The 18,696-nt window shown below is 47.6% G+C and overlaps 2 protein-coding genes and 1 pseudogene across 2 annotated transcripts; all 3 read right to left on the reverse strand.

Moving 5' to 3' along the window:
- Window positions 1-799: 799 nt before the first annotated feature.
- Window positions 800-14,184, reverse strand: LOC117862273 (preprotein translocase subunit SECY, chloroplastic). The gene is made up of 8 exons (XM_034745807.2): window positions 13,985-14,184; window positions 13,689-13,867; window positions 12,626-13,011; window positions 5,553-5,852; window positions 5,377-5,466; window positions 4,654-4,777; window positions 4,380-4,543; window positions 800-1,124 (listed from the first exon to the last, which is right to left on the reverse strand). The coding sequence occupies exons 1-8, from the start codon at window positions 14,167-14,169 to the stop codon at window positions 894-896; spliced, it is 1,659 nt and encodes a 552-aa protein (XP_034601698.1). The 5' UTR covers window positions 14,170-14,184; the 3' UTR covers window positions 800-893.
- On the reverse strand, window positions 9,157-12,619 carry LOC140223143 (uncharacterized; annotated as a pseudogene).
- Window positions 14,185-15,098: 914 nt separating the features above from the next.
- Window positions 15,099-17,194, reverse strand: LOC117861459 (protein NUCLEAR FUSION DEFECTIVE 4). The gene is made up of 2 exons (XM_034745029.2): window positions 16,829-17,194; window positions 15,099-16,708 (listed from the first exon to the last, which is right to left on the reverse strand). Exons 1-2 carry the CDS (start codon window positions 17,162-17,164, stop codon window positions 15,350-15,352), a joined length of 1,695 nt encoding a protein of 564 aa, XP_034600920.1. The 5' UTR covers window positions 17,165-17,194; the 3' UTR covers window positions 15,099-15,349.
- Between the last annotated feature and the right edge of the window lie 1,502 nt (window positions 17,195-18,696).

Below are 18,696 nucleotides of genomic sequence, written 5' to 3' on the forward strand. Positions count from 1 at the left end.
ATGAATGAAAAAATATTGATCTATTTGCATGAGTCAAACATAGATCTTGAATAAAAGAAGCAGCACTTACTCACATAGTAATAAACCCACAAGATTAAAAAAGAGAAATTGAGAAGAGGTATCCACATAAGATGAGAAAATGAGTTGCACATGCACAAAGCATTCCAGCTACAGTGGAGTTGCCAATAAAAAAGGTATATGTACAAAAGTGAAACAGTGGTGTTCAACTCTCCATCCCTTTTTAACTGTCTATCTCATCTTTTCTTATGAACTCTTTATCACTAACAAAACCATTCAGTTGCTCCAATAAAGGTACACAACAAATATGGAAGGGAACTGTAATTTAAACTCCTTTTCAGAAAGGCAAAATTCATGTAACATCAATCATGAACATGAATTTTGAAAAATAAACAATGATCCATAGTTTTAAGATTTGAGTGTTTTGACATGTTACTATGCCAGTATACAGATGAATGTTTTCTGTATCTTAAATATAGGTCTGAGTATTATACACAGTACTCCCTCCATCCCAAATTATAAGTCATTCCAAGAATCTTGGAGAGTCAAAGTATCTCAAGTTTGACCAAATTTATATGATAATATAATAACATTTATGATGTCAACTAAGTATCATTAGATTCTTCATCAATTATATTTTCATAGTATACCTATTTGATGTCATAAATCTTTATAATTTTCTCTATAATTTTGGTCAAACTTGAGATGCTTTGACTCTCCAAGATTCTTGGAATGACTTATAATTTGGAATGGAGGGAGTAGAATTTAAACAAGATCAAAGTGAAGAATAATAAAATGCTTAGTTAAGGATCCCATATTCAATTACACAATCGAAAAGTTAAGTACAGGTTGAAAAGAATGACCAGTAAGATCAACTATTGGTCAAAACGGTTGACATCATAGAACTCGATATTCTTATATTTCTGGGAAATTATTTCTGCTTGAACTTTCCGAGCTGTGTCAGTTGCACACCCAACAAGGATAAGCACTGATGTACCAGCAAATCCCCGGAATGCCGTCAAGTGACTTATTTGTTCAACCACAGAAGGTCCAGCAGCTAGCACAGCAAGAAATGCAGATCCCAGGACAGATATACGACTGAGAACCTGCAATGACAGAACTATTTCAGTAAAATATAAGATAAGAGTTAGATGGAAATTCAGACTAATATTGAACTGAGTTAACAGGATGTAGGGCAATTTCTGCCATTTTTTTTCTAATTATGAATGCCTTTTAAACATGTGGACAAGTTCCACAATAGTTAAAATATCGCAACCAAATATATAAGTAAAAATATCATCTGCAACCAGTTTCCAGCTGTTGTATGCCAATATGCCATTGTTGCTACATTGTCTAATGAAGTACAAAAACATATGCAGCATAAAATATGAAAAGCTATCTAACAGAAATAGTAACTGTTTTTTTTCTAAGAAAACACCATTCTCACAGCAATTTCAAAAAATCAGGCAACCTTATGAAAACCTTCAAACACCATACATGAGCTAGAGGACATGCCATTTTGATGTACCATCTTCATATCTGTTAATTGCCAGCACCCAGTCCAGGTCTCTTGGTAGTTTTTCTATTTTCATGTTCTGATACTCAAATTTTACAAAAGCATAAACTATAAATTTCTTTCTCAAAACAATAATTTTTTTCTTGTCTATCAATTTTATAATGACTTGAGACCCCCACCACCAACTTCCCCAGTCCCCACTAGTAGGGATGAGCAAAAGAATCACTGAACCTAAAGAACCGAACCGGAGCTGAACCACCGAAATTGTTGGGTTTTAGGTGTTTGATTCTCAGTTTAACTCCCTTTTTTTGTGCTGTTCGGTTTTCAGCTCTTCTTCCAGTTCCCAAACCACAAACACTGAAATACTGATGCCCCCGAACTTCCATGGCCTCAGCCCATCACCCTCTCACATGCCAGACTCCGACCATGCCACTCAGCCCACATCGGCCACATGATGCCCTCACAGCAATTGAGGTGACCTTATCTCCCTTACAGCACATGCCCTCTCCTCCAAACCTGATCCAGTTATATTCCAAGCACTGACACTCATGCATCTGCGGCAGCAGCGTGCAGCGCGCACAGAGCAGGATGCAGTGAGCTGAGGCTGATGAGCTGCAATAGCACATGACCAGCAGGGTGTGGGCGACATACAATAGGGTGAGGCACAACCAGTGCATGGTGAGCAAGAGGAGACCATGGCAAGCGGGTGCAGCAGCAGCGAGCAGATGGGGGGTACAACAACATGTCAATCTCTCCGATGTTGTGAGCTGTGAAATTGTTGTTGGCTTGCAAACCATAAGTTTGTAGGTGATTTTGTTGAAGTTTTTTTTTTCTCGAACATGCAGGAAAACTGCGTATCATTGTATTAATAGAAGAAGAAGAGTCATACATAGACTCACACAAACACCCACAGAGCACACACACACACGCCAACACACCCGCACACACACACCAACACTCTTACAGACCAAAGAACCTGATTGCCTGAAAGGGAAAGGAAGGACCTGACCACAGAATAACCTGGGATTAACCCACTCACCTGGCAGTGAACTGAGAAATGTTCGATAATTGCTTAGCTCTTGTTTCACTCTTCCTTTTGCTGAAAGTCAATGGAGCAGGTAAGCTCCTTGGCCAATAGTGGCACTGCCAGCCGTATATGGCAGCAGTGCCATGAGTAGAAGGGCAGTATGCCCTGTCATGTATAGTACTACTAGTTGGTAGTTTCACTCATACCATTGTGTACTCTAGTTTGACTTTGTGCTCTATAAAGAGTAGATGAGCAGCTGCAGCTCAAATCAGTTCAGCAGCACCAAAAATTGAAACTGAGTGTGTGTGTGTGTGTGCTCTGTTCTCTATCTCCTTCTACCTTCAGCTTGTGTGTGTGAGTGAGGCTGCGAGTTCAGGGAACTCACCTTGGCCATTGCCAACAAGAAAGGCCCTTAGCTCCTGCCATACTCCACAGCTGGGCTTCATCCTTTGCCAAAATCAGAGCAGTAGCAACACTAGGAGAAGCGCCATTGAAAACACAATCATTGCGGAGCCTCCAAATGGTCCACCCCCTCAGGATGATAAGGGAGTTAAGGCCTGCCCTCATATCCCCACCAACCATCAACTCGACCTTTTCCCACCAATCCTCAAAAGAGATATCAGTAGGCTGAGGGGCCAGGGTAGCAAGACCAACCTGCTGCAGTAACTGAAACCAGAACTGCCTAGCAAAAACACAGCCCACCAGGAGGTGTTGGATACCTTCCTCTCCTTGATCACAGAGGGGGCAATGTTCTGGGTGAGGGGGACCACGTTTGGCCAGCCGATCCGCAGTCCAGTAGTGCCTATGAGCCACTAGCCACATGAAGAAACGACACTTGGGAGGAGCCCAAGATGTCCAAATGCGTTCATATGGATTAAAGAGAATTGCTCCCTGGAATAAAGCATCATAAGCTGAACTTGCTATGTATCCTCCCGAAGAAGACAACCTCCAGATGTGCTTATCAGGCATGTCTTGCTGTAGCTCAACCTCCTCAAGAATATCCCACAGGGCAAGGTACTCCATTAAAGCTTCAACACAAAGGTCTCCCTGTATATCTTCCAACCACTTCTGATTAGATAGGGCTTCCAGGACAGTGCGTCTACTTGCTCTTCGTTTGGGAACTAAATCATATATACATGGAGCAAGCTCTTCAATGCTTCTGCCGGCCAGCCATCTGTCTCTCCAAAACAGAGTATTAGCCCCATTACCAACTTCTGTGGTAACAGCTAAGGCAAGGAGGCCCTCAACCTCTTTACTGACCTGCAATGGCAGACTTGCCCAAGGTTTGTTGAGTTCTGACTTTTTTAACCATGGCCATCGGACCCTCAGAGCATAACCTAGTGATTTTAGATCTGAAATTCCCAAACCTCCTAGTTCCCGAGAACGACACACCTTTGGCCAGGCGATGAGACAGTGACCCCCTTTTGCTTCCTTGCGCCCTCGCTTGTTGCTGGAATCGCAAACTTGTTGGCTTGTGAGATGTTCTGATGGCGATTTTGCTTGTAATCTTATTCTGTTCCAATTATTTCAGTTTCGGACTTTCAATGCTCGATTAATTTTCTACTGGTAAAGGCACACATGAGTTCGATGAAACTGAGACACCAAACCGGTAAACCTAATACACCAATTCCCCAGCCCTACCCACTAGGTAGGATTCTGTTAGCCCAAGAGTTTATTTGTTCAAGCCTTTAGGGTAACACATCCAATTTGAAGTTGTATATGCATAGATTCCACATTACAAGAATTAGATAAAGAGTTGGAATATGTGCATCATAAGTTAAGAAAAGCATGTAGTCTAATATTAGTGTAAGAACTCACTGTTTTAATATAAGCAGCTGTACTTTTTCCTGGTCTCACAAGAGGTATAGAAGCACCTTGCCGCTTCAATTGCTCACTAAGATCATCGGGGTCCAATTGGAGAAATGTGTAATAGTAATTAAAGAAGGCTATAAGTAATACATTAGTTGGAAGATACAGAGAACCTACAGCAGAAAATTAACAATAGGATTAACTTGTGAACCAGCAATTCAAGAGCTCAGCATTATCCTAAAAATGCAGAACTTTCAATGAACTAGATATCTAGGCAATTTACCTCCTGGAATAAGGGCTACAGCAGCCTTCTTAAGAAACTCCAAGCCAGTGAACCGTGCCAAAGTACCAGGCAAAGCCAGGGAAGATGTAGAAAAAATGATAGGCATGACACCAGAACTGTTGACCTGCTCATAATGGTACTGAAGTAATTACTACATCCTTTGGTAGTTTGCAAGGTTCAACAGAAAAGAGTTTAAAATCAGGACAATTATGAGTTTAAAAGGGTAGGAACTTTTTTTTTGTGGGGGGGGGGGGGGGGGGGGGCTTCATTGAGTTATGAGCCTACCAGGTTTAAACTCTGTTAGGATAGAAGAACATTAGGAAGAATTAATGTAGTCATATTTCATATGGCGAAATCTAAAGGTAATCTAGATTGTTTGTTCATCCCCACAGATCATATAGCCCCCACACAGTTCAGTACAATTAATTATGGAAAACATTATACAATTAAATATAAACACTAAGTATTGATATGCAAGACAGTGAGCCGAAGGTTTAGAAGCTCTGCAGAAGACTACAGCATGTTTGCAAATAACACAAAGATTTCCAAACAAAACTTTCAGACCATATGATGTACACAAATTTACACCATATCACAAGCATAATCACACTGAATAGTTCAGAAAGACTAATATTTGACATCACTACCATAATGTCAAATCAAAACTCACTTTGCCCACATGCAAAATTCACAACTCAAATAAAATTATATGAAGTGTCAAACCTTAAATGGTAGATATGCAGATCGTTGAAGCCCCCCAGTTCGACTGCTGTATCGAGAAGCATAGTTGAGGGGTATTTTGCGTTCAGCTTCCTGAAATCATCCAAATGATCTGAATTAGGCAGTTATAAAATTGAAAAAAAATGTAAATATATCTTGAATAATGAAAAATCGCTTACTTGAACATAGACAATCCCAAGCACTAATAAAAAGAATGACAATATGATTGTGAGAAGTCCAACATAGTTCCCATCTTGAAATGCTTGTGACACTGTCCTCCCAAATGATGCCGGCAAATATGATATTATACTTGTAAATATAAGAAGAGATGTTCCATTTCCAAGTTTCAAATCAGATATTCTTTCACCAATGAATGTAGTAAAGACTGATCCAAGTGTCAATAATGTCACCGATGTTAGAACCCATTCTGTGCTGAAGTCATTCACATAAGGACGGAGATAAAGAACTTGTCCAATAGCCTAGAAATAAATATGGATATTTAATTCTGACAGCATCACAATAAAAAAAATAACATGATGAAATTGCATTCAAGGTAAAATGATAACATAATAAATGGTCACATTATAAAACACCAAGCATGTTAGTGTAATCCTGGTGCAAGGTCACTTAGTTCAGAGTCTTTTACCTTCAGTTAAGAGTCGGCCAGTCGGTTTTTGAGCTATTCTTCAGGGTTTTCAATCAAAGTAGTTAGGCAGTTAGCAAAGCATGCATCTCGATGATCATGCCTGAGTTTTTGGCGCCACTAGGGCCATGTTTACCGGTCTCTTATGCCTCGTCCAGTTGTAATCATTGGCTATAAATAAAGGAGAAAAACACCAGAAAAGCTGCAGCTTCATCACAGCACAAACACTCGAATTCAGAGCCTCTTTGGATCCCATGGCTAATGGGTGAAAGTTGTAGAAAGATAGAATTGGGAGGCAATTGGCCACACCTCAATAGGAGGGGGCGCCTTCTGTTATATAGGGCCGGCTGGCCTTGCTTTACAAGGCAAGGGTAATTCCCTTGATTTACATCTACTCAGTATAGTAACTAATCCCTGATTGACATCTGCTAATTATAGCAACTAATCCTTGATTTACATCTACTAATTATGGCTACAAATGCCGCAGCATATGGTAAGGGGCTGCGGCATATTCTATTGCCTAACACCCGCCCGCAGTTGCAGCGGGAGGCTCCCGGACGCAAAGACTGGATCGAAATTCTCGAAAGAGTGCTGTCGGAAGCCCTTTAGTCATGATGTCGGCGAACTGGTGAGAGGAGGGCACATGGAGAACCCGAATCTCACCGAGGGCCACCTTTTCGCGGACGAAGTGAATGTCGATCTCAATGTGCTTCGTTCGCTTGTGGTGGACGGGGTTGGCTGTCATGTAGACGGCGCTGACGTTGTCGCGGAAGACAACGGTGGCGGAGGGCAGCCGGATGTGGAGCTCCTGGAGTAACTGTCGAAGCCAGCAGCACTCAGCCACAACGTGAGCCACGGCCCGATACTCTGCCTCGGCGCTAGAGCGGGACACCGTGGTCTGGCGCTTGGAGGACCAAGAAACCAGATTGTCGCCGAGATAGACGCAGAAGCCGGAGGTGGATCGTCGAGAGTCTGGACAGCCTGCCCAGTCAGCGTCAGAGTAGGCAGTCAGCTTGTCGACAGACCCGGTGCCAATGTGAAGACCCGAGGAGAGAGTCCCCTGTACGAAGCGTAGGATGCGCTTGATGAGCGCACGGTGAGGCTCGCGCGGGGCGTGCATGAAGAGGCACACCTGTTGAACAGCATATGCCAGATCAGGACGAGTCAGGGTTAGGTACTGGAGAGCCCCCGCCAAGCTCCTGTACTCAGATGCGTCCTTCTCTGACAGTAGATCCCCATCGGCCGCGGATAGCTTGGCGTGAGTGTCAACAGGTGTCGTGGTCGGATGACACTCAGCCATGCCCGCGCGCTGAAGAAGCTCGACAGCGTACTGGCGCTGGGAGAGGAAGAGGCCATCGGAGGAGCGTGTGACAGTGATGCCGAGGAAGTGGTGGAGGGCGCCAAGATCCGTCATGGCGAACTCGGAGCTCAGCCGAGCCATAATGCGCTGAAGAAGAGCCGAGGACGAGGCGGTGAGAACGATGTCGTCGACGTACAGTAGTAGGTAGGAGAGGCTCGTCCCCTCTCGTAGAATGAAAAGGGACGTGTCGGAGGCGGAGGTGACGAAGCCGAGCTGCCGGATGAAGGTGGCGAAAAGCTGGTACCAGGCCCGCGGAGCCTGCTTCAGTCCATACAAGGACTTCTGCAGACGGCAGACGTAGTCTGGGGCGCCAGGGTCGACAAATCCTGGAGGCTGTTGGCAGTAGACGGTCTCCTCGAGGTGGCCGTGAAGAAAAGCGTTCTTCACGTCCAGCTGATGAATTGGCCAGGCGCGGGACGCGGCGATGCTGAGTACAGACCGAATGGTGGCCGGTTTGACAACCGGGCTGAAGGTCTCGTCGTAATCGACACCCTCACGCTGGGAGAAGCCTCGGACAACCCAGCGAGCCTTGTGGCGGGCGAGGGACCCATCGGCATGGAACTTGTGCCGGAAGATCCACTTCCCCGTCACGACGTTGGCGTCGGGGGGCCGCGGAACGAGCTGCCAGGTGTTGTTGTCGACGAGGGCCTGGTACTCATCCATCATCGCGGCACGCCAGTTGGCGTCGGCCAGCGCGCTGCGGTAGTTCGTCGGAATCGGCGATGGAGAGGATGACGTCGTGGCCGCCAGCCCTTCATAGCTGACGCGAGGGATGGCACCCGTCATGGTGCGGGTGACACGCGGCGGCGGCGGCGGAGCAGGAGATGCCGCCGGTGCTGGTAAGGGCGCCGTAGGTGGTGCCGGGGCGGCAGGAGCCGCAGGGGCTGCTGGGGTAGCGGCCGGCTCGGACGTAGTCGTCGTACGGGAGCGGCGGACGTAGACCCGTGGGAAGGGAACCACGCTGGGTCCAGGCAGGGGCACGTGACCACGCCCGCCCGGTGGCGAAGAAGGCGATGCCGCAACGTCTGAGGGCGGCTGCTCCACAGGCGTCGAGGAGAGAGTCCCACCTGCAACAACAGTAGGGCAAGGCACCGAAACCATATCGTCGTCGAGGAAGTTGAGGGAAGCGGGGAAGGAGGTGTCTAAGGTGGCTGTAAAGGGAAAAGTGGTTTCGTCAAATATGACATGGCGAGAGATGATGATGTGACGGGTCGATAGGTCGAGACAGCGGTAACCTTTGTGCGAGGGGGGATATCCGAGGAAGACGCATGCCGTGGAGCGAGGGGCGAGCTTATGTTTGGAGGTTGCTTGCATGTTGGGGTAACAGATGCACCCAAAAACACGCAGATGACTATAGGTTGGTGGCTGGTTATGCAGTCGAGTGTAGGGAATTTCATGCTTAATGGAGGAGGATGGGCGCCTATTATGGAGGTAGCAGGCTGTTAGGAGCCCCTCAGCCCAATATGGGGGCGGCAGGGAGGCATGAAGGAGCATAGTACGAATGGAATTGTTGAGTGTGCGGATGATGCGTTCGGCTTTGCCATTTTGGGGTGATGTGTAGGGGCAGGAGAGGCGGAGGTGAGTGCCGTGAGCAGCGAGGAATTTGGTGGTGGCGGTGTTGATGAATTCAGTGCCGTTATCGGCCTGAACACATTTTAGGGGAAGACTGAATTGTGTTTTGGCAAGCGCAGCAAGCTCGACTATGTGTTGGTGGACCTCAGATTTTTTCCGGAGTGGAAAAACCCAACAGTAGTGACTATAATCATCCAAACATACCAAGTAATATGAAAAACCAGACAGACTGTTGATGGGGGAAGTCCATACATCACAGTGAACAAGTTCAAAGGGTGCATGAGTTATGGAATGCGAGGAACTGAAGGGTAGACGCGTATGCTTGCCTAACTGACATGAGTGCCATAGGGAGCGGTCCACTTTATTACAGGAAACAGCATGAATTTTATTAAGACGTTCTAATGCAGCAGGGGCTGGATGGCCGAGACGTTGATGCCACAGTGTCGATGAAGCAGCCAAGAAAGCATGAGATGGGGCGACAGGTGTGCCGGCAGGCATGGTGTATAGGTCCCCGTCGCTGTTACAGCGGAGAATCACGCGTCCCGTCCTGAGATCCTTAACAGAAAAACCATGTGCGTCAAATTCAAAGGAACAACTATTGTCGCGAGTGAACTGACGGACAGATAACAGGTTGCGGACTATGGATGGTGCGACAAGAATATTGTTAAGAGCGAAATTTGTTGTAGGTGTAGGAAGGACAGAATGACCTCTAGACGTAACAGGAATGGTAGTGCCATTACCTACTGTTATTGAGGAGATGGAGGGGGGGAGGCGTTGGGTAAGCATACCATCCGAGGACGTCATGTGCGTGGAGGCGCCGGAGTCAACGACCCAGGGCGAGTTGCCCTGCAGTTGCATGTTCTGCAGAGCAGCAATGAGGCCGGCTGCATCCCAGGTGCTGGTGGAGGTGTTGGAGCCGCCGGAGGACGCCTGGAGCGGAGCGAAGGCGGTGTGGGCCTGCGGGGAAGGCCCGAGGATGCTCTGGTTGCGCCCAGCCTGGGCACCAGGACCTCCAGGGGCGCCAAGGCCTCCTTGGCGGCGCTGTCCAGGAGGGGTGACGCGCTCTCCAGGGGCCACACGTTCGCCGGTCCAGGGATTGAAGCCCCAGGGAACGCGTTTGTTGGTGCTGGTGCTGCCGGAGGTGTTGGAGAAGCCGCCGTAGGAGTTTGGGAAGGGCTGCTAGCCGCCCTTCTTGGTGTTAGGCCGCCTGCTGCCCTGCTGCTGCTGCTGGTTACCACCAGGAGAGGAGGCAGCAGCCAGGAGGGCGGTGGTGGAGCGCACTTTCTCCTCGTTGTGCAGACGCAGTTCTTTGAGAAGGAGCTGGTGCCGGGCGTCGGCGAAGGTGAGGGGCTGCTTTCAGGCGATGGTGTCGGCGACGGTGGAGTAGACCTCGTTGAGTCCGCGTAGCAGATTGAGGACGAGGTTGGGCTCAGATACGGGCTGCCCGACGTCGCGCAGTTCGTCGGCCTTCTCCTTCATGCGAATGCAGTAGGCGTCAATGGACAGGTCCCCCTGAGTCATCGAGTGGAATTCGTGATTCAGGAAGATGGCGCGAGGAGCTTTGTTCGCCTGGAATACATCGCTGATGGCCGTCCAAAGGGCGCTCGCCGTCTGCGTGTTGTCGGTCATGGCGAGGTTGAGGACAGCGTCGGAGACGGTGCTGTACATCCATCCGCGGACGCAGAAGTCAGCCTGCGTCCAGGCCTCGTCGGTGGGGCGCGAGGTGGAGGCGGTGGCGAGATGACGCAGCAGCCCGAATTTCCCACACGTGGCCTGGAACGCCGTCGACCACTTGGTGAAGTTGGAGGGCTTCAACTCAAGGGTCATGGGGATGTGGAGCTTGATGTTGATGGTGGCGAAGGGGCAGATGGCGGGGGCAGAGTCGGCCCCTAGGACGCCGCTGGTGGCAGAGGAGATGGCTGCGGTGGTGGCCATGGCAGAGGGGGTGTGGGGGGGCGCAGGAGGTCTGGGCAGAAGGTGGAGAGGGGCCGGGAGATCAGATCGAGACCCGGACTGCTGATACCATGTAGAAAGATAGAATTGGGAGGCAATTGGCCACACCTCAATAGGAGGGGGCGCCTTCTGTTATATAGGGCCGGCTGGCCTTGCTTTACAAGGCAAGGGTAATTCCCTTGATTTACATCTACTCAGTATAGTAACTAATCCCTGATTGACATCTGCTAATTATAGCAACTAATCCTTGATTTACATCTACTAATTATGGCTACAAATGCCGCAGCATATGGTAAGGGGCTGCGGCATATTCTATTGCCTAACAAAAGTGCTAAAGTTTATTACCTTTATGCATTAGCCCATCCAAACGGGAGGGCTAATGGGAGGGCTAAACTTTAGCCCACCCCCTAAAAGGTGCAAAAGCATTAGCTGGTGGGGAGGAGCTAATGGTTTGTGAAAAGACAAAAAGTGGGGGAGAGAAAGGGAGGAGGTGAGGAGATAAAGGGCAAAAGTGACATTTCATGGACTTTAGCTCTATCCATTAGCCATGTCTCCAAACGGGAGTGCTAATGGATGGAAGTGCTAAACTTTAGATAGGCTAAACTTTAGCACTTGCTTTTTTTTGGAAAAAAACTTTAACACTTGCTAAACTTTAGCAATAGCACATCCAAACAGGCTCTTACTACAATACAATTTAAACACAAGAGTAGCAAAAGAATTAATGAGAGGGCAAGCTTAAAGTTAATTGATTATGCTAGAATTTTGTTTCTTTTTTTAATGGTACTTCAGTAATATAGGTAATATGGAAATGGAAAAAATGAACTTCCAGTAAACTTTCTTTAGATCGGTGCATGGAAACTTGGAAAATTGTGTAGTGGTAAAAATTTTTAAACAGCTGTAGACATTGAGGATCAAAGAGCAAGTTCTTTAGCATATTCACGAGTACTAGAATATCTCAAACTTAGCATTTATCAATGATAGATCATATCCTATAGAGTTTAGACCGACCTGTTTTCTCTTTGTTTTTCCCCTTTCCTTGTATATACCTAATCCTTGTTTGTTTGTTTCTATATCTGCAAAGTGGGGCACTCCCCCACAGTTTTGCGTCAAAAACTACAGGTAATTTGCCAAATACATGTTAGCATCATGTTGGGTTTCAACTCTAGCCTACCCCAACTTGATCGGGCCTAAAAGGCTCTGTTGTTGTTGATGTTAGCATCTCTAAACAAGTTCGAGCCTCTTTCTTCTATGTTAAGCTCATTAGTTCTTTGCCCTTCAGGAGGCATGTCACAGTCGTATATAGTCGTAACTTCTTTTAAAATTGAGAACAGTCTAGGCATCCAACATTCTATTGGTATAGCAATATTTTTGGTTAAGTTGCATGACATGTTTAATACAAGTCAACTATGGGAACCTTCCCTGGTAGAAGTGTCACTTTAATTTTGCATGTAAAAACGCATGATTATGGAGGTTGAGACAGAAGAGTTCTGGTAAATGGTACCAAGCTAACTACAAGGCAACTGAAGTGTCCTGTAGTGCTCTCTTGAAATTAATCACATGTTTGAGTCATCTCACATGTTTTTTTGTAAAAAGACAAAAAAAAAGAAGAGCTCGTGGAATTTTCATAGCTAAACCAATACCATAGCATAGAAACCTACAAAAATTTCACTATAAAGTCACATGAGCATAAAATTCCACTGCTCAGGTATTTGGAGGAATCTAACCTGGACAATTGCAAAACCAACAGAGGCATATCTTGTATATTGAAGAACCTTCTTTCTTCCTGCTTCCCCTTCTTTCCGCTGAAGGTCTTGCAATTTTGGGTAAAGTTGTGCAAGCAGTTGAAACACAATCTGTGCATTAATAAATGGCACAATGCCAAGGGAGCATATTCCAAGACGACCGATACCACCACCGGAGAAAGAATCTAAAGTGCCCAGCAGGCTGTTCTGGTCAAGATTCCCAGCAAAAGCTTCTCTGTTCACCCCACCCAAGGGTATATACACACCAAGCCGAGATAAGGCCAAAAAACCAAGGAGCTTCAGGAACTTCCCAGGTAGAGGGCCCTTGAAGAAGTCATCAATGTCAATGGAGCTATCCTCAATAGCAGCTGCTCAAAAGGTTACTTGGATTAACACACATTTTAAACAGCAAAGCCTGATTGGTTAAAGAAAGTGGATTCCAGAAAATCCATGACCATTGACCAGAATGGATCCTAGCTGTTAAATCTTTAAAAAAATAGCAGTCAAAGAGGCAGTGCCTAGATGCTAGGGGAAGTAAAATTTTACAACAGTTGGAAAACCTAGACATCATATGAGGCACAAATAATTAATTGGGCAAAAGAATGCTCATAATTTCTACAAAATTCTCATAAACCAGATCCAATTTTCAAAACGGTGATGGAATATGGGTTCTACTTTCGTTTTCATGGTTGTTGGTTTTATTTGGGCTTGTCAAGACTAAACAGATCAGATTTGCTCTAAACCACACTATTCCTTCAACTAACATGGAAGTAGTTTTGCCCCTCATCTCTTCACAACACTAATTAAATTACATAATTTTTCACACTTTGACACAAGTAGAACATTACCGATTGTTTTGTTTCAAGAATATCCACTTCAAATTTTACTAGTATAAGCTAACGAAGTAACGAAGGATTGTGCTAACCGCTAACCTAATCAGCGTTTGCGGTAGCATAGCATTATTGCATGATCCACATGAACAATGCAACTTATTCCTAAGCAGTATTTCTGAAAAAAGTGAAAGTGATAGCTCTGAATTGGCAACCTGCGGCTCCTCGGTTCTCCCTCCTGGCCCCACCACCGTTTGAGCTCCCAAAAACCGGCGCCAGGATACCAAAGAAGGTCGACAGGGGCGACCGCGAAGAGGAAGCAGACCCCGATGTCCTCTCCTTGTACAGCCCCAGAGGGTCGAAGCCAGCAGGGCCAGCCGTCTCCAGCGTGCACCTGCACGAGCAAAGCGCAAAGGAGGAACCCAATCAAAATCCAAAAGGACGACGCGACAATCGTGGCTGCGCGCCGCTCACAACCAGGAGATATGCTTATATTCCGTTGATTTGGTACCTAGGGGAGCAAGCCAGGGCGGCTCGCCGTCGTCTGACTGTAGTAATGGCGGTGCGGCACCTCGGGGGATGGAAGGGAGCGGCGAGGGGGCGCCGCCAGAGGGGAGAGCAGAGAGGTGGAGGTGTCCGCGCGGGGGCCGGGAGCCCTCGCCAGCATTGCGGCGGGGTCGCCGTGGCAGTGGCCATGGAGGCGCGCCGGAGGGGGGGGGGGGGGGGGGGGGGGGGGGGGGGGGGGGGGGGGTCGGCGATGAGTGGTTTCGGGAGGTGATAAGCGAGTGGGGGAAATGGGAATGGGACGACGGTGGACGGGAAAGCGTCGCTGGCTGGAATGGGCCTCCAGCGGACCCACCCGCTGCTGGGGGCCCATTGTCGACTTGGGTGCTCTTGCTCTTGGCCCGGCCCAAGTAAGTTTGGGAAGATTAAAGTAACTTTGTCATAATAAACCACGTGGGTATCACTTGATTTTCAAGCAACTTGCCAGGATTTTGCAAATTCTAGCACGCCTTGAGTAGTGCAAAAGAAATACGGAATGACGTTTTTGTGAGCATATGTGTCTGTACTGTGTGAGTTGCAAAAACCTACTCCATATATAAAAAAAGAAATGCTGGAGAAAATGGTTTCATACTAGACCGGTTTGTTCCAAGAACTCATTTCTCTTACTTCAGGACATCAAAATAGGAATTCGTTTTAATTTTGATTGTAACATATTTCTTTTGCCGTATGTATTAGATTCATATATAAATTTTTCTTAGTTTCTTCTAAAAACAATTTTTCCATATACTTGATAAGTACTTTTTCCTACTTTTAACACCAAAATTCAATAAGTAAAAAAACATTTCATATTCTTTTATTATGAAATTTATCTTTTTGCTTCAATATTTGTGTGGAAATATAGATTTTTATCTATTTAATGATTGTATTTAGTATGGATTCTTTGTTTAAAATTGGATCATTTGATGACCATAACAGTCAACGGTGTAGATATTTCCATTTTTCGAACTTAAAGTGATCATTCCAAGTTCTCCGAGTAGATATGGTCCCTTTATTTTATCAGTTCTTGATTCTTAAATAGCTCTCACATTTCCTTGCATTACCAAAATCCATGCATAAATAAATAATCAGAAATAAATATAAATTATTCAAAGTCATATCAATACTTTTTTATCTTTTCCTCTAAAAACATAATCAAATGAAAAATCATATGTACTGTCCAGGTGAGCACACACACGTGCACACCTCACCTTAAGCTTTAATCGAAGAACCAATTCCGAAATCATCACAAAGTTTAAAAAAAACCAAATCTCCAAAACTTGACAAACATGTACAACTCCTCATGTTTAACCAATATTGCGCTTCAAAATGTGTCTCAGTGCTGCTGGTTGCTGTTCGGCAGCCTGAACGACCCGCCGGCGTACAGCGCCCGGAACACCGGTCGTATCCTCGCCGCCAGCACCAAGCTCACCGCCGTCCCCAGCGCACAGCACCCGGCCAGCACGACGAACGCGACCCTGAAGCACTCCGGGCCAATGCACGCGTGCGGGTGCCCGCCGCTGTGCCTCTGCCTCGCGGCCTCGCCGTCGTAGAGCCGCCCGGCGAGCTCCTCGGAGAAGAGCACAGCGCCCAGCGGGTTAGCCACGGCCATGAGGTTGTAGAAGAGGCCGAAGTTCTTGAGCCCGAACAGCTCCGACACCGTCGGGATCATCACGGCAAACTGCACGCCGTAGCAGAGGCCGACGACGGCGGCGCAGGCGTAGACGACGCCGGGGGTGAGGGCGTACGCCAGGCAGAGGTAGGCGACGGCCAGGACGGTCTGCGTCAGCGACATCCAGATGGGCCGGGGAAGCAGCAGCACTGACCGGACGAACTTCTCGGAGATCGCGCCGCCGCCGAGCCGGCCGAGGAAGTTGCCGAGGCCGAACAGGGACAGCAGGATTGTCGTGTCGGCGATGCCCGCGGCGGCGCCGATTTGGGCCAAGTTGTTGAGCACGGTGACCCCGGTGCCGACGCCGATGAAGTAGCCGAACCAGAGCAGCCAGAAGTCGGCCTTGACGAGGGCCTCGGTGAACTTGAAGTCTTCTCCCCTCCTCGGCCGCCTCTTCCTCTTCACCACGGCACCCTCGCCTTCGGCCAGCAGCACGTCCACCTTCTCGGAGTCCTCGTCGGCCGGCGGTAGGTCCGATGGGATCAGCAATGGCTCCTCCTCGGCCGACGCCGGCGGCTCTACTAGAGTTGGCTTCTTTTTCCTGAACAGCGTCATCTTCACCGGAATGGCAAGGGGCGCCAGGAGCAGGAGCACAGTGACGCCGAAGAGCGCGTAGCTGGCTGCGTCGGAGAGCTTGACGGCGCTGCCGAGGACCGTCGTGCCGACTAGGTACGCGCCGAGGAGGACGCTGGCGGCTTGCGCGAAGGCGAAGTGGCCGTCCTGCATGGCGTCCTCCTCCTCGCCGCCGGCGCCGATCGCCGGCTTGCACGGCCTGACGTAGTACATGGTGGAGAGGCACACGATGGGGATGCCGACAGCGAGGAGGAGGAGGAGCGCCGTCGGCGAGCGGTGGAGCAGGCCGGAGAACACCTGGGTGAAAAGCGCCGCGCTGAGGCCGACGTAGCCCTTGAGGAGGCCGGCGACGACGCCGCGGCGGAGCGGGAAGTTGCGCATGTTGGTCACCAGCACGGCCGTCACGAACCACGCGTTGCTGTTGGTCCCGATCGCCAGAGCGATCCATAGCTGCCATTATTGTTCATGATCTAGCATGAGCAGCAGAACACAACCACACAAGAACTGAAGAAGAAGATCATCGATCAAGACAATGGGCCAAAATGAGGAGAATGCATGCTCGGTTGTTACCAGCCAGTACGGCATGCCAATCACGGTCCCGCTGACGGCGAGCCAGAGCGTGCCGAAGCCGAGGAAGCAGAAGGCGGCGCCAACGAGCAGCACGAGCCAGGGCGGGAAGCTGTTGCAGAGCACGCCGGCGACGACGCCGAAGTTCTCGCCGACGTCGTTGGCGACGCCCAGCATGGCGAGCTGCCGCTGGTCGTAGCCGAGCACCGACTTGAGTGCCGGCGAGTAGAGCGGGAACGTGTACGCGTTGCCCGCCGCCATCTGAACCCACACCGCCGCCGCAAGCCCCACCCACGGCGGCCGCGTCCCGGCCTTCACCTTCACGTTGCTGCTCGCCATCTTTGTGCTCGGACTCGGCTTGCCGGTGATGCCTCTCCCCTTTGGCCATTTCGGCAAGATTTCCGTTTGCTTATATAGGAACAAACGTTCATTGCTTCTTGAGTACGTGATCGAGAGCGAGTCCATGGCGCCAGCTGCTCACTGTTGTCTAGCGCCTAGCTCAGAGGCTCATCCTCCAAATTTTAAATCATTTGACCGGTGTTGTTTTGAGTGATCATAAATTCAGAATTAGTATATTAGTATTAGATTTGCAAGCTGCATGCCATGGCTACTTTATTTATTAAAATTCATTGACATATTTATTCAGCAGTTTGTGAGACACTTGGCCAATGTTGCCTGGTGTTATAGCCTTGCAAAATTCAACCAATAATATACTATATAGTACTTGTAAATTAGTGATAATCTGGGATTGATGCTTCATCTCTGCAGATTGCTTCGACAAATTCTGCATCCTCCGGAAACTTGATGCCGGTAGCTGGCGTGGAAGAGTTCATGGAACTAGTAAGGCGGGTAACAGGAACCGTGGCATATTAACCAAAACAAGAAAAGAATTTTTGTATAGTAAATACACAACATTATCACATTTTTCTTTGGTCTTCTCAAGAATAGGTACCATTCATTGTTTACTATTTGACAAGCAGGTGAATAAATGAGTAATATCTTTTGCAACCACTAGTTTTATATGTCTTGTGAGTGGGTTACAACTGCCCAAAATACAGCTTGTAAGCACAGCGTTAGAGAAACAAGATGCAAGAACAGGGACAGAATTCTGTCCACGTTCATCTACAGTGGCGGATGCGGCTTATGAGCTTAGGAGGGGCCTTCCCTCCCTTCTCTTCTCCTTCCTTCTTCCTAAAAACTATGGAGGGGCTTAAAGGGGCTCCATTATCCGAGTGGCGGTAAGGGAGCACCCCACCGCTAGATCCGCTCCTGTTCATCTAGTTTTGTGCACTACCTCACCATGTCGCTTCGGTCTTTGTAACCTGGGCTGGTCGCTTCATTAGGGGAAAAACATACTCTCATTAAAACTATATGTGACCGGAGCAAGTCAAACCCTTCACTAACTCAAAACATAAAAATCATACAAATCAAATGCATTATACAAAATGTTGTCACCAAATCTGGATATGTTTTTGATGAAATACAGTACAAATACACACTCAGATACACGCATCCACACTCTCCATGCTCGCTTGCAAATGCACTACAAATATAATAAGCACCTCTAAAAGATTGAGCTAGCATATCTTAAAATTGATGAGGTCACCACATGCATCTTGATGTATGAACAGAGATCTTAAACAAATATGAATACCGAAGATTACACACATATACCATGATCAGCATACACTACATGATCACCGAAGACAACTTAACAAACAAGTTAAAAGAGTACTAGGGAAAACAATGTAAAAGATAGATGTTTCTTTTTCATATCTATGATTAAAAAAGTAAAAGTCATGTATACATATGGTGTACTTGATCTTGATGTTAAACAAAATTCTGCCAATAGAATCATGCACAAAATATAA

This window comes from Setaria viridis, chromosome 6 (genome assembly GCF_005286985.2).
Source record: "Setaria viridis chromosome 6, Setaria_viridis_v4.0, whole genome shotgun sequence".
Lineage (NCBI taxonomy): Eukaryota > Viridiplantae > Streptophyta > Magnoliopsida > Poales > Poaceae > Setaria > Setaria viridis.

What these genes read in the sequence shown, in the direction of transcription:
- LOC117862273 (XM_034745807.2), bottom strand. Translation starts at nt 14,169, where the DNA reads ATGGCCACTGCCACGGCGACCCCGCCGCAATGCTGGCGAGGGCTCCCG. An exon ending in GCCCTGGCTTGCTCCCCTAG is followed by an intron (nt 13,868 to 13,984) that starts GTACCAAATCAA and finishes TTGCTCGTGCAG; the next exon opens with GTGCACGCTGGAGACGGCTG. An exon ending in CTGCATATCTACCATTTAAG is followed by an intron (nt 4,778 to 5,376) that starts GTTTGACACTTC and finishes CATTATGAGCAG; the next exon opens with GTCAACAGTTCTGGTGTCAT.
- LOC117861459 (XM_034745029.2), bottom strand. Translation starts at nt 17,164, where the DNA reads ATGGCGAGCAGCAACGTGAAGGTGAAGGCCGGGACGCGGCCGCCGTGG. An exon ending in TTGGCATGCCGTACTGGCTG is followed by an intron (nt 16,709 to 16,828) that starts GTAACAACCGAG and finishes CAATAATGGCAG; the next exon opens with CTATGGATCGCTCTGGCGAT.